Source organism: Acomys minous (assembly GCF_964271855.1).
Source record: "Acomys minous genome assembly, chromosome: 10".
NCBI classification, from domain to species: Eukaryota; Metazoa; Chordata; class Mammalia; order Rodentia; family Muridae; genus Acomys; species Acomys minous.
In genome coordinates, this window is record NC_140491.1 from 32,594,085 (window position 1) to 32,607,082 (window position 12,998).

Genomic DNA, 12,998 nt, shown 5'->3' on the forward strand with positions numbered 1-12,998 from the left:
GCAGGTGGATCTCTGCGAGTGCAAGGCCACCCTGGTCTAAAACGTGTGTCCTGGACAGCCAAGGCTACAGAGAGAAACCCTGTCTTAAAAAACCAAACCAAACCAACCAACCAATCAACCAACCAAACAAACCCAGCAGATGGTGGTTTTAAAATGCTAAGTGAAAACAAATGGCCCTGCAGTCTAGGCTCCCTGCTTAGGAATAGTGATCTGCTTCTAACAGGTGTCGCTACAAATACTGGGCACTGACGATCCAAGATGGGTTTGTAATGGTTTAAGGAAGAAGCTTGTCCAAAATTACGAACCTCCGTCAACTGCAAAATAAAACCATTGAAAACCTCACTGGTGCCTATCACAGCGTTCTGATGGCTAAGATGCTATGCAGACACAGAGGACCTTATCAGTTGCCAGCAACCATCTGTGCTGATGGTAGGACCGCCTGCTGCGGCTCGCCTGCCTCTGACCTCCTTCAGTCTCTGGTTGGAGGCAGCCCCACTCCACCTGAGTAGCCAGCTGCATTAAGCAGCAGGCACGAGCAAAAGCATTTCAAAAAAGGACACGCCCTACTCGAGACCACCATGCTGTGACATTGGCCCCTGGCTGGGCTCTCTGCTGACCTGCGGCTCCCTGCCTTTTCCCTGAGAACCCTCAGTCTCCTTCAGAGTGAAGCAGGCTGCCACTTCCTCTAGAAAGTCCACATGATTTCCCACCCATCCAGCAAGGATCACAAGGCAGACCTTTTTAGTTGTCCCTGTTCCTCAGTGAGCCATTTTCCTGTCAGCGGATTCTTGGGGTTGTCATGTTTTTCTTACAAGTCCCAGCACCTGGCCCCTACCAGGCACTTAGTAACAAGGAACAGAGGTGGTAGGTAGGATGGAATCCTCCAAGGTGACAGAGCCACCCCCCCAAACTCCCGTATCCTGGGAATACACTGCAGTCCTTCCTGTACCACATGACAGGGTTAAAAAGAGCCCTGGGGCTGCAGACACTAACACAGCACACCCAGCTAAAAGAGCACACTGTGTCTGGTGACCACCTGGCCTGTGCCCAGCATGCAGGCTGCACACAATGGTCCATTTTTAAGAAAACCCAGCTTCACTGCCAAGCTCGAGGTGCTCCAACTGTTTACTTGAAAGCCAAGGAATGCTTTTCAAGTGCAATGTTGCCAGCGGAACGCACACTTTTTAAGGAGTGGAAAATCCTCACCCTTTTTTTTGCCACAGAGGTAGAACAAGTCTGAACACACTTGTGCTTGTAAAATTCCCACTCTAGTTTAAGATAGCAAATCTCAGCTGGGTGTGGTGGCGCACGCCTTTAATCCCAGCACTCAGGAGGCAGAGGCAGGTGGATCGCTGTGAGTTCGAGGCTAGCCTGGTCTACAAAGTGAGTCCAGGACAGCCAAGGCTACACAGAGAAACCCAATCTTGAAAAACAAAAACAAAAACAAACAACAAAAAAAAAGATAGCAAATCTCACAAATCATCTTTGGGTCACTTTTATAGCTGCAGAAATGGTCTCAGATGGGTTCAACTGGTGGGCGACAGACACACCACGATTATGGGTTCCAGAGGGCAGGGGATATGTATACAGCAGGGTGTGACAACATGACACAGGGACTGCGTAGCACAAGGCATGTTCACACATGTGTGGTATGTGGGAAATGGGGAGGTTCAAGGAGGCGTGTGTGTATGGGGGTATATGGATGGGGGTTGAGGAGGCTTAAGGGTGTGTGTGTGTGTGTGTGTGTGTGTGGGAGTGTGAGTGAATTACAGGACAGTGACATGGGATAGCTATATGACATGAGGCATGTGGAGTGAGGAAGGACAGAGTAGGGGCTAGGGAGAATGCTGTAGGCATGTGTAGATGACACAGGGCAGCGACCTGGGGCATTTAGTGTGAGCGTGACAGGCATATCAGAAGGGTGCCAGGGGATGACACATGGCAGTGATATGGAGCATACATGTAACACGGGGCATGCGGTCTGAGTGTAACAGACCTGTTAGAAGGGGGTCGAAGGGGTGTGTGTTACAATAACTTCTACCCCAGTCTCCTGCTGCAAGTTCCAGCAACTTCCTCTCTGGAGGCCCCCTCCAGCACCCCCAGCCCAGGCACACCTGGAGCAAATCCTCAATCTGGAGCTTCCACCCCTCCCCCCCAGCTCTTGGGGAGCTTCCCTCATGAAGAAGTACTCCCCAGGGCCAAAGGCCCAGCCTTATCATGAAAAGTACTATGGCCACCTTGAAGGTTTGACTCAAAGTGTCCCCTAGAAAAAACCTTGTCAAGCCGGGCGTGGTGGTGCACGCCTTTAATCCCAGCACCCGGGAGGCAGGCAGATCGCTGTGAGTTCGAGGCCAGCCTGGTCTTCAGAGTGAGTCCAGGACAGCCAAGGCTACACAGAGAAATCCTGTCTCGCAAAAACAACAACAAAAAACTTGTCATTAGAATGTCTGATCGAAAGTGACCCGTGTGCATCTGACTCTGGATGGACTCTGCTCTGGATCCCTAGCCAGTCATGACAGGTCCCCAGGATGCTGCGCATCTCTTGGAATTGAGGCAGAGCTGCCACTCAGCTCTGGAGCTCTGGCATCCTCTGCTGGTGACTTGTGGTCAGCGCAGGCAGGAAGCCTAACAATTTAGTCTTTTCCAAGGACCCAAGGATCCAGTGGCCAAGCATGTCAGGGAGGTCCCAACAGGCCATCTTCCTGGCCACTGCTTTGCTGGAACAGCTGCTCAGGCTGCCCCACTGCGTGTCCATGGTGAATCTCAGCTGAGCCTTTGCCACACCTACGTGCTGGGGCTCCTGTAATGTGTGACTTGGTGCCTGTGATGTGTGTCCCAGAAAGAGACTACCCATTCTTTAAAGACAGGAGTTGCTGTGATGGGCCAAATACAAGCTCTCTGTGATGTTCTAAAGTTACTCTGATGGATCTAATCTGTAGCCCCGGAGGAACAGCAGACAGAGGCCCTGAGGTCACAGGCCACAAGTTACAATGTGCCACCAGGACAAGCCAAGGGTACCTGACAGATACCCTCAACAGAGGGAGTTCTGGGATTTCTGATTGCTCTCCTTAAGTTTAGACAGTTAGGTACTGGTGCTTCCAGCCCCCTCTACACTGTCTGTGACCAACCTATAGATTCAGGAGGCCTGAGCCCTCCCCTGGCCCTGCCCTAGCCTTCTGCTGATGGGCAGACAGACGAGTATCCAGTCCAGCCTTGAGAAGCCCCTGGCCCAGGTCAGGATTCTCTCTCTGGAGGTGGCTAGTCTCAGTAACCAGCCACAGCAGTTGTTCCTGGGGACTCTAAGAGCCCAAGTACACACAGAAGGAGGGCCTACATAGTTGGGCACCCCCAAGCATGAGGTCTCCTCAGGAAATAGGGAGCACCCCTAGTCTGACCTGAGAGCTGGGAGAGTCAGGTGGACCTCTGGGAATTAAGACGATGCAGGCCATAGTTGGTGCTCAAAATGCAGTATATCCAAGGCAGGCCCCGGATGAGTGTGGCACTGGCAGCCTGCTGCGGCCTGTGGCTTTGGAACGATCCCTGGGAGGTAGGACTGCAGGAGCCCCAGGGAGGTAGCAGTTGCCTGGTGAGGCCAGTGACACTTACCCATTATCCAGGCCATTCTGTCCCAGCTTCCTCCCCATGTCGCCAACCATCACCCCTGGCATGGGAAGCAGGGTCTTCGGGTCTCGAAGCTGCACAAAGCCCGGAAGGATAATGGCTAGTTAGTCTTTCAGCAGACAAAGAGGCATACCCATGCAAGCTGAGCATTGACGGGGTGACTCTGAAAAGCTCTGGCTCATTCTGGGTCCTAAGTGGAGTGATATGTCCAGGTCAAGAGATGGGGCCTCTGCAGCTGTGTGGAGCACAAACCTCACTCAACACAAGATCACCTGGATTCCTGGGTGCACCGTAAATCCATGGTGAGAGTCCTTACATAAGAGAGGCAGTGTAGAGGGAGGGACGCAGAAGCTGGCATGATAGGGTCACTAGGGAAGGAAGCCAGGAGCAGGGACAGGTAGTAACGAGCTTCCTGAACTGTGAAAAAGCACAGATTCCTGACTCCAGATTTTAGAGACCACTGGCTCTCTGGTCTTAGTCCTAGCTATGGTGTGTCACTACACCAGCCATGGGGCAGGCTGGGGACCCACACTATTTCAGGGGTGTTGAGAGATCCTGTTCATACCTCAGACAGAGGGCCTGCAGTATCATGACAAAATGGCTGTGCACATATGTGCTGTGGGAAGGACGGCCAGGGCAAGCTAGGACAAGCTCATCCCACCCCACCCCACCACACCCCACCACACCCCCAAGTGTCCACTAAACAGTCCCTACAGAATGCAGGCAATGGCTGGCTATAGACTCCCGACCTAAGGACGCTGTGGAAAAAACAGGTTTCATCCACCTGAAGTGGGACTGCCAGCCTTAAAGCAGAGGCCCCACTGTCTCTCTTCCCCTCAAGAGGGTGAGGACAATATCAAGAGCTACTGCTGTTCTCGGTCACAGGTCCTGCTGACACACAGTAGTGAGGACCAGAGCTGCCGCTTACCCACCCAGAAAACACAGGACTCTTCAGTTCAGAAGGCCAGAAGCACCGAGGTGGGGGCATTTAGAGGCTGAGAGTGCAGCCCGGGGCACAGTATGGACTTAGTGTGTACGAGGGAGACCTTGGTCCAAACCCCAGAAGCAAGAGAAGAAAACAGGGAGAGAGGGAGGGTGGGTTGGTCGAATCTAGGCATTTGGGACTTAGCTGTCTGTCTAAGTCACTCGCTTTTATTTTGTGGATCTGATTTTATTGAACTTCAATACATATGATAGTAAGGCTAAAGCTTAACATTTTAATTTTCTGTAATCTTTCAGTAAAGCTCAGCAAAGATTTAGACACAAATCCTTTTTAAATAAATGCCATAAAAACAAGATAGTTGGGAAGACAGTGGAGATGACCAGGAAGTGTCAAGGTTTGGATCCTGGTTCCCAGAGGTAAATGGCATCAGTCCACGGTGCTGTGGGGAGGAGGGACACGGTGGGAGGAAACCAGGACATGGAGAGTATGCACTTTAAGAGACTAATGAGCTGGGCAGTGGTGGCACACGCTTTTAATCCCAGCACTTGGGAGGTAGAGGCAGGTGGATCACTGTGAGTTTGAGGACAGCCTGGTCTACAGTCTCGGAAAGAGGGGGGGTGGGGTGGGGCGGCTATTGAGATTCTGGCTAATTCTTGTTTCTTCTCACTTTGTCCCCAGACACAGCTTACTCAGCCACATCCCTCAGCCTGGATATCTGGGCTGTCACAGGCTGGCAGCAGCACCAGTGCTGGGGACTGCGGGTGGACACGTCAGAAACTGTGCTAGAATAAACCTTTCCTCCTTTGAGGTTAGTTTGTTAGCGATTTTTGTCACAGCAGAAGAAAGCTAGCACAGGAGGAGCAACCAACAGGGCAGGACCAGTTGACATTTTTCAAATAATTAAACAAAAAAAAAAAACCACCGGTGGGGGCTAGAGGGATGGCTCAGTAGTTCTTGCAGAGAACAAAGGTTTGGTTCCCAGCACCTATGTCAGGCAGCTCACAACCAGCTGTGCTTCCAATTCTAGGCTGATGCCCTCTTCTGGCCTCCATAGGGACTGCATGTATGTGGCATACAGGTGTATACTCAAGCACTCTGTACACACACACATAAAATAAAAATAAATAAGTCTTAAAAATAATGTGACTAGTGGCAGTTTCCAGCTCATCTGGAAAGTGTTCTAAAGTGAAAAGCCAAACTAGTTAAGGCTATGTTTCACTCATAAATATTAACTGTGCAACTTCACCTGTCCATTCCCACAATGTGTACAACGGCCAAGCCTGCAGGGCAGCACAGGCTGTGCTGTCTACATAGGCACTCAGCTGGAGGGGGATGGTGAGGTGTCACTGAGGTGCCCTGAGTACAGGCACTCAGCTGGAGGGGGATGGTGAGGTGTCACTGAGGTGCCCTGAGTACAGGCGCTCAGCTGGAGGGGAATGGTGAGGTGTCACTGCAGTTTTCTTGCAGCTGTTATTGATTTTTGAGACAGAATCTACTCCACAAGCCAGATTTGCCTCAAACTCACAATCCTGCCTCAGCCTGCTGGGCGCTGGGATTACAGATGTGTGCCAAAGCCGCAGGCCTGCTGTGTGCTTTTAGTATCGCTCCCAGAGACTCTGGCAGCACTGAAAGCAAGGCCACTGCAAGGAAGCCACGTGTCAGCATGCATGTCTTCCACAGCAGTACAAGTCTGCCTGATAACATCGCACACATGGCTTCAGGTAGCTGTCTACCCGTGCCGGCCCCACCCAGGTCTTACCTGCACCATGAAGGAATGCAGCCCATGGCACTGGCCATCTGGCGTGTACAACTGAGCAAACACTACTGCATGAGTTGCCGTCTTCCCCATGTTGCCCACCCAAAATTTTGCAGCCTTGAAATCCGGGGAATGTAAGATGAATTCCTGTGAAGGGGAGATTGGTAGCCTTGTAATAGCAGCTGAGATCAGAGAATGCCTTTCTCTCCACAGCAGGCTGACCCTAAGGCTCCAAGCCTCTGAGGCAATGGTAAAAAATGGATGGAACATTTTATTTCCTTTGCGGGCCAACCTGACTTTATTTTTGTTCCAGGGTCACCTGACTGAGGAAATGGAAACCGAGGCTCAGTCTCTCAGGTAGTGAACTGGTGGCCGGGCAGCACTCACCCACAGAGGCCGCCACTGGTCTCACTCTGGCAGTAAAGGTCTGTTCTTCTTCTTGCCACGCCCCCTTCTGACAGCTAATGAGGGGTGTCTGTTTTCCTTCTGTTGCTTTGAATGTGTGGGCGCCCCTCCCCAGCAGGAGAGCGTTGGAAAGGAACTTTGGGGATGAACATGTGAGGCACAAAGCAGTACATGAGTTAGGGCCACACATCAGTGACAGGGATGTCTGAGACGAGCTCTGGTTCTGCTGAGTCAGCAGCTGCCCCCCACAGGCTACGGTATGACTCCAAGGCACTGCCCTCTGCTACCAGCCAGCACAGGCTTCCTACCAAGTCCCTTAGAAGCCGCAGGCACCAGAGGACAGTGGGAGCAGACAGGGCCAAGGAATCAGAAAGACCTAGATGAAAGTCTTCGTCAAGAAACTATGGGGGCCTATGTGATGGCAGGTATGACCGCCTGCATGGCGGTCCCTCTGTCACGTGTTCTGCCTTGGTAGGGCCTGGTATGAGGCTCTCCACTTCCACCACACAGGAGCCCATGTCTGCCTGCATGCTGCCATGCTTCCTGCCACCATGATAAAGGACTAAGCCTCTGAAACTGTAAACCAGCCCCAATGAAATGTTTTCCTTTAATAAGAGCTGCTGTGGTCATGGTGTCTCTTCACAGCAATAAAACCCTGAGACAGAAGCTGGCACCAGGGACTCGGGTACTGCTGTCATAGGCCTGAGCATACTTTTGCTTGGAGGAATATGGAACACCTTGGGACTTTGGATTACAAAAGCAGTTTAACACTTAAAGGGAAGCTTAGTGGGCCATCCTAGTGGGAACATGGAGGACAGTGGTGCTGGGGTGGTGACCTGAACTGTGGGAGTCCAGCTCAAGAGTTTCAGAGAAGAATTTTAGTGTGTGGCCTAAAGGCTGTTCCTGTGATATTTTGGCTAAGAATGTGTCTCTTCACAGGAATAAAACCCAAACTAAGACAAGACCCATGTCCCTCTCCTCATACTGTGTACTAAGAGCTTATAGAGGACCAGGCATGTGGCGTGTGGCCTGTCTCCACAGTACCTCTTTGCAGAGGGCAGTGTCCACACAGAGCACTGTTTAGCAATGCCCCACCAGTGGTCAGCAACACAGCTGTCTCAAGGATGCCAGAAATGTGGCAAGGAGCAGAGGATTTAGGCAGCAGTGGGCAGAACAGACTGCTCAGCCACCAAAAGGCCTGTGAGCTTGATTAATTATTGTTCGTTTACAACATGTCATGTGCTCCGCCCAGGGCCCAGAGGTATCCAGAACCTACCTGGGTAGCTGGATCATAGTGAGCTGTCGTTCGCATGGCCTTCGTGTTACTCCCATGACTCAGTTCGGTGAGAGCGAAACAGCCAAAAATCTAAAATCAAGGCGCAGAATGACTCCAGGTGAGAGGTGCGTTCCTGTGTGCATTCCTACAGGGACCTTGCCACGGTGAGCCCTGGAGGACTACAGCCACAGGCATACCGCGAAACCTTCCCTGTCTATGTAACCAGAATATGACATGGCTGAGTCCTCCTGTTGCGCCGGATACTACTCTCACCTGCTGGCAGCAGCCTATGTTGAGGATAGTCTGCAAAAACCTTTACAGTCAGAGGGGGGCCACAGGGGCATTCAGTCAGAAAGGAAAGCTAAGTCCACAGCCAGTCCGGATAGGCAAGGAAACACACCAGCCCGAGAGGACTTCGATGAGCAGGGCCTGGCTTCCCACGCCCCTTCTGTGGCCTGCCCTGTCCACGGCTAAGTGTGGCACTAGCTTCACAGCTCGCCATGGCTGACTTACCTCCATGGTAAAGATCTTCTCAAGGTATTTGAGATGTCGCTCAGAACCAGAACTGAAAACTGTAGATCCAAAAATCTGAAATGTAGCACAGATCAGGGGTAGAGGTGGGTGCTGCCGCTCCTGGCTCAGGGTAGGCACACCTCACACCTATCTCATGCACGCCTCACCCTACCTCTTCCCACTGACTGTTGTAAATTTTGAATATATTTTATCCAAGAATGATGCACGGGTACAAATCTGCACCAAAAGCTGAAGCTGAACATCTGGTCTTGTCGCTGAATCTTTTTTTGTTTTGTTTTGTTTTTCGAGACTGGGTTTCTCTGTGTAGCCTTGGCTGTCCTAAGCTCACTTTGTAGACCAGGCTGGCCTCGAACTCACAGAGATCAGCCTGCCTTTGCCTCCTGAGCGCTGGGATTAAAGGCGTGCGCCACCACACCTGGCTTTTGCTGCTGAATCTTAAATGCTGCATATTTTAGGAGCCATGTGGCTGAGGATTGTGTCTGATGTGTGTGGTCCTGTGTGGACATGGGTTCCCTGCTCTCTGCCACACACTCACCATCATGTGGAGGATATATTTGTTGGCGAGGGACCAGTCATACATGCCCAGGCAGCTAATAAACACTAGAATCTTGAGGGGGTTCTGTAACATGTCCTCAACATCGAAGAACTCATACTCAAAGATCCGCTTGCAGCGAAGGAAGGTCAGCTCTCTATGCTTCTCAAGAGGCAGATCATCCCCATAGGAGCGGGCAAAGAGAGGGTCATTCTCTAGAGCTGTGAAGATGGTTTTCTGTAAACAGAGATCACAGGGTGCCAACTTGAAGGCCAAAGGTGGGTTTCACACAATGCTCCTACACATTTGGTTTCTCTCAGGGCCATGGCTGCCTAAGACCTAGTCTGACCCAGAAACTCCCAGATGAAAACATCTGTCCCGGTGGAGAGAGGAGGACATGGGAATTTCAGAATCTTTTTTTTGGGGGGGGGGGGTTGTTTTTGTTTTTGGTTTTTGGTTTTTTGAGACAGGGCCTCTCTGTGTAGCCTTGGCTGTCCTGGACTAACTTTGTAGACCAGGCTAGCCTTGAACTCACAGAGATCCGCCTGCCTCTGCCTTCCAAGTGCTCGGATTAAAGGCGTGCGCCACCATGCCCAGCTTTGGTGAATTTCAGAATCTTGTCCATTCCTTCCTCTAGCATCCTGGGACCCATCTTGGGGCACAAGGTGGCAGACCCACACTGTCCCAAGACCACACCCATCCTACAGAACCATCAGGGCCTGGAAGGCCACTGGGTTTCAGAACTTCAGAGCCACTTCTGTGAGGGAATGAAGCCAGGACCAGGCTCCTTGTGGACCTCACCTTGAAGTGCAGCATGTCCAGGCCATCCCAGAAGAGCAGCAACTCCTCGGAACTGAAGGAGGCTCTTGCTCGGTAGGCACTCAGGGGGCCCTCAGGGACGTCTGGCCATAAAGCGCCATCTCTTCCTTCTGCTGTGGATGCCATGGTACTGTCACCTGCACAGAGAACCAAACCCACTGTGTGATACCATTGTGAACACCCACACCAGAACAAAAGCAGAGCCTGGAGCTCCAAGCTTCAGCATGGAAGCACCAGTGTTGGAAAGAGAGGGTGAGACAGCACGTCTGCTGCCCCTGGTCTGCATTCCTGAACGGGCAGTGAGAGCCAACAGCTGAGCTGAGCCATTTGCAGATGGAGTGGGAAGGAGAGCCAAGGTAAACAAGCTGTGATAAGCCTGGTAGCTGTGGGCAGTCTGGCCTGGGGCTTGCTCTGTCGTTAACAACTGCCTGCTGAGAACACTGTGGTTTGGGGTGAGCAGGAAGTTCAGGTTCCTTCTGGATAACTAGGCCCAGAGGCAAGGAACTGCCCTGCCCCTAGCATCTGACTATTCACAATACATAATGTCCCTGCTCACCTGCTGAACACAGGCCACTGGAAGCAGCAGCTATGACTTCAGGTCCTGTACTGGTCTGTACTTTTAACACTCAGGCATCCCGTCCACAGGACAGGTAAGCCCTTTTCACTAAAGGACTGTTCTGAAATTCTCTGGATAACCTGAGTCCTCTTCCAGAGATCTGATTCACCATGGCATAGAGGCAAAGAGCCAACAGGAATCTGAAAGCCAAATCCAGCAAGGAGACCCAAGGACCTATATAATACATTGAGGTGACTGTTCAAATAGTCTAGGGCTGAGCTCTGTGTTGCAGTCATGGCGCTGGTTTTTTTTTGTGTGTGTGTGTGGGGGGGGTAGTTTTGTTTTGGATTTATTCATTTTTATGTGCATTGGTGTTTTGCCTGCACGTATGTCTATGTGAGCGCGCCAGATCCTCTGGAACCAGAGTTCCAAAAAGTAGTTGTGAGCCGCCATGTGGGTGCTGGGAATTGAACCCAGATCTCTGGAAGAGCAGCCAGTGCTCTTAACCACCAAACCATCTCTCCAGCCCTGGTGATGTTTTCCTATGTGACAGGGACAGCAGGGACACAGCATGGCTGAGCACCTGCTCTCTGCAGACCAAGTCCTTCCAGACCCTCCCCAACTCTGAGCCAAGCAGGTTGTCCCCGCAGAACCATCAGCCACTAAACGCAAGGCCACAGGGAGGAAGCACAGTCGAAGAGGAGATGCAGGGCCTAAAGCCAAAGCAAGGGAAGGACAAGAGACAAAAACTCCAGGAACAAAAACGATGTCGTTGTTAAGACTGACAGGACTGGGGAACTTCCACCATCTGCTCCCAGAGGAGAGAAAGCCCCGATGCAGATGAGGAGACAGAGGGGGCATCAGGACCTGTCACAAACCAGAGCCACTGTAGGAATACACAAGCGGGAGTTAGCTCATAGAGGCAGCGAGGGGAAAGGATCATGGAGAAAATGACCAGTTACCCACCTATGCTACAATGGGTAAACTACCAGTTACCCACAAATGCGTACAGAAAAGGACACAAGGTAAAAAGGGAATGTACAGGTTAAAACAGTGAAGCCAGGGCTGGAGTGATGGCCCAGTGTTCTCACAGAGGACACACATTTGGTTTCCAGCAGCCCCATATTAGCTTACAATTGTCTCCAGTTGCATGAGATCTAAAACATCCTCTGACCTCCTTGGGCTCCTGCACACATTCGCTACATAGACATATATGCAGACACACACACACACACACACACACACACACACACACACACACACACTTGAGTTTTAAACAATGAAGCTAGCAACACTAAAGATAGAGACACAGATGCCTGCTACTGAGTTTGAGACACATGACTTGTGAGAGGCCAGAAGGCTCTAAGAAGCAAGGCCAGTAACAGGGACCAGAGGCTACTAGCTTACGCGAGACTTTTTCCCCTTAGAAAAACAGTGCTGGACACTGCTGCTTGCTGCATATTCTTGCTTCTAACACACTGCTTATAATGCAGTCAATTAGAACTTACCACACTGTAAGGATGGCTTCTAAGACTCCAGCCCCAGTTTAAGAAAGACACTCAAGAGTCAGGTGTAGTGGCACATGCCTTTACTCCCAGGACTTGGGAGTCAGAGGCAGGTGGATCTCTGTGAGTTCCAGACCAGCCTGGTCCATAAAGAGAGTCCAGGACAGCCAAGACTATTACACATAGAAACCCTGTCTAAAAAACAAAACAAAACAACACAACAACAACAACACAAAGACAAAAACAAAACAGAAAGAAAAAGACACTCAAGACCATCCTGTATACCAGTGGGTCCTCAACCTGTGGGTCACGAACCCTTTGGAGGTCAAACGACCCTTTCACAGGGGTCTCCTAAGATCACTGTAAAGCACAGATAGTTACATTATGATTCATAACAGTACTGAAGTTACAGTTGTGAGAATAATTTTATGGTCAGGGAGTCACCACAACACAAGGAACTATATTCAAGAGTCGCAGCATTAGGGAGGGTGAGAGTCGCAGCTGTGAAAAGAGAGGTTAATTTAAGTAATAGCACTGGGAACGCTTTCAAGGTCAAAATGAGCTACCTGACGTAATCAGCCTTCTGGCAAAACCAGCTAGTAACTAATGCTGCAGGGGAGGTCAACAACTGACAAAGTCATCGTCAGAGGCGAGCAATGGGGACTGTGAGCACCTACCTGGGTGGGCAGTGCATGAACAGCCACAGATCAAACCTTACTATTAATTTGACTGGATGTGGAAACTTGAAAAAAACAAAAAACAACAAAAACAACAAACCACTTAACCTCTGGGTGTGCTTGAAGTTGTTTCCAGAGAGTTTAAACTGGGGGAAGACCAAGCTAAACATGAGAATATCATCTCATGGGTGGAGTTACAGCCTAAATTAAAAAAGAAGAAGAAGAAGAGCTGGCCAGCAAGATGGCTCAGGGATAAAGGTGTTTGCTGTCAAGCCTGGAGACCTGAGCTCGATTCCAGGGGCCCCACATGGTGGAAGGAAAAAGCCAACTCTCTCAGTTTGTTCTATGACCCCCTACTTGCATGCTACGGCATG

The 12,998-nt window shown here is 50.9% G+C and overlaps 1 protein-coding gene across 3 annotated transcripts in view; it reads right to left on the bottom strand.

Moving 5' to 3' along the window:
* ACOX3 (acyl-CoA oxidase 3, pristanoyl) overlaps positions 1-12,998 on the bottom strand; it is a 40,183-nt gene that overhangs the window by 17,535 nt on the left and 9,650 nt on the right. For all 3 annotated transcript variants that reach the window (XM_084799725.1, XM_084799724.1, XM_084799723.1), the window contains exons 3-8: positions 9,869-10,023; positions 9,071-9,304; positions 8,515-8,589; positions 8,002-8,091; positions 6,324-6,467; positions 3,607-3,695 (exon numbers count right to left, since the gene is read on the bottom strand). In XM_084799725.1, coding sequence (XP_084655851.1) covers positions 3,607-3,695; positions 6,324-6,467; positions 8,002-8,091; positions 8,515-8,589; positions 9,071-9,304; positions 9,869-10,012 — 776 coding nt within the window. In that variant the 5' untranslated portion in view covers positions 10,013-10,023. The remainder of the gene's footprint in view (positions 1-3,606; positions 3,696-6,323; positions 6,468-8,001; positions 8,092-8,514; positions 8,590-9,070; positions 9,305-9,868; positions 10,024-12,998) is intronic.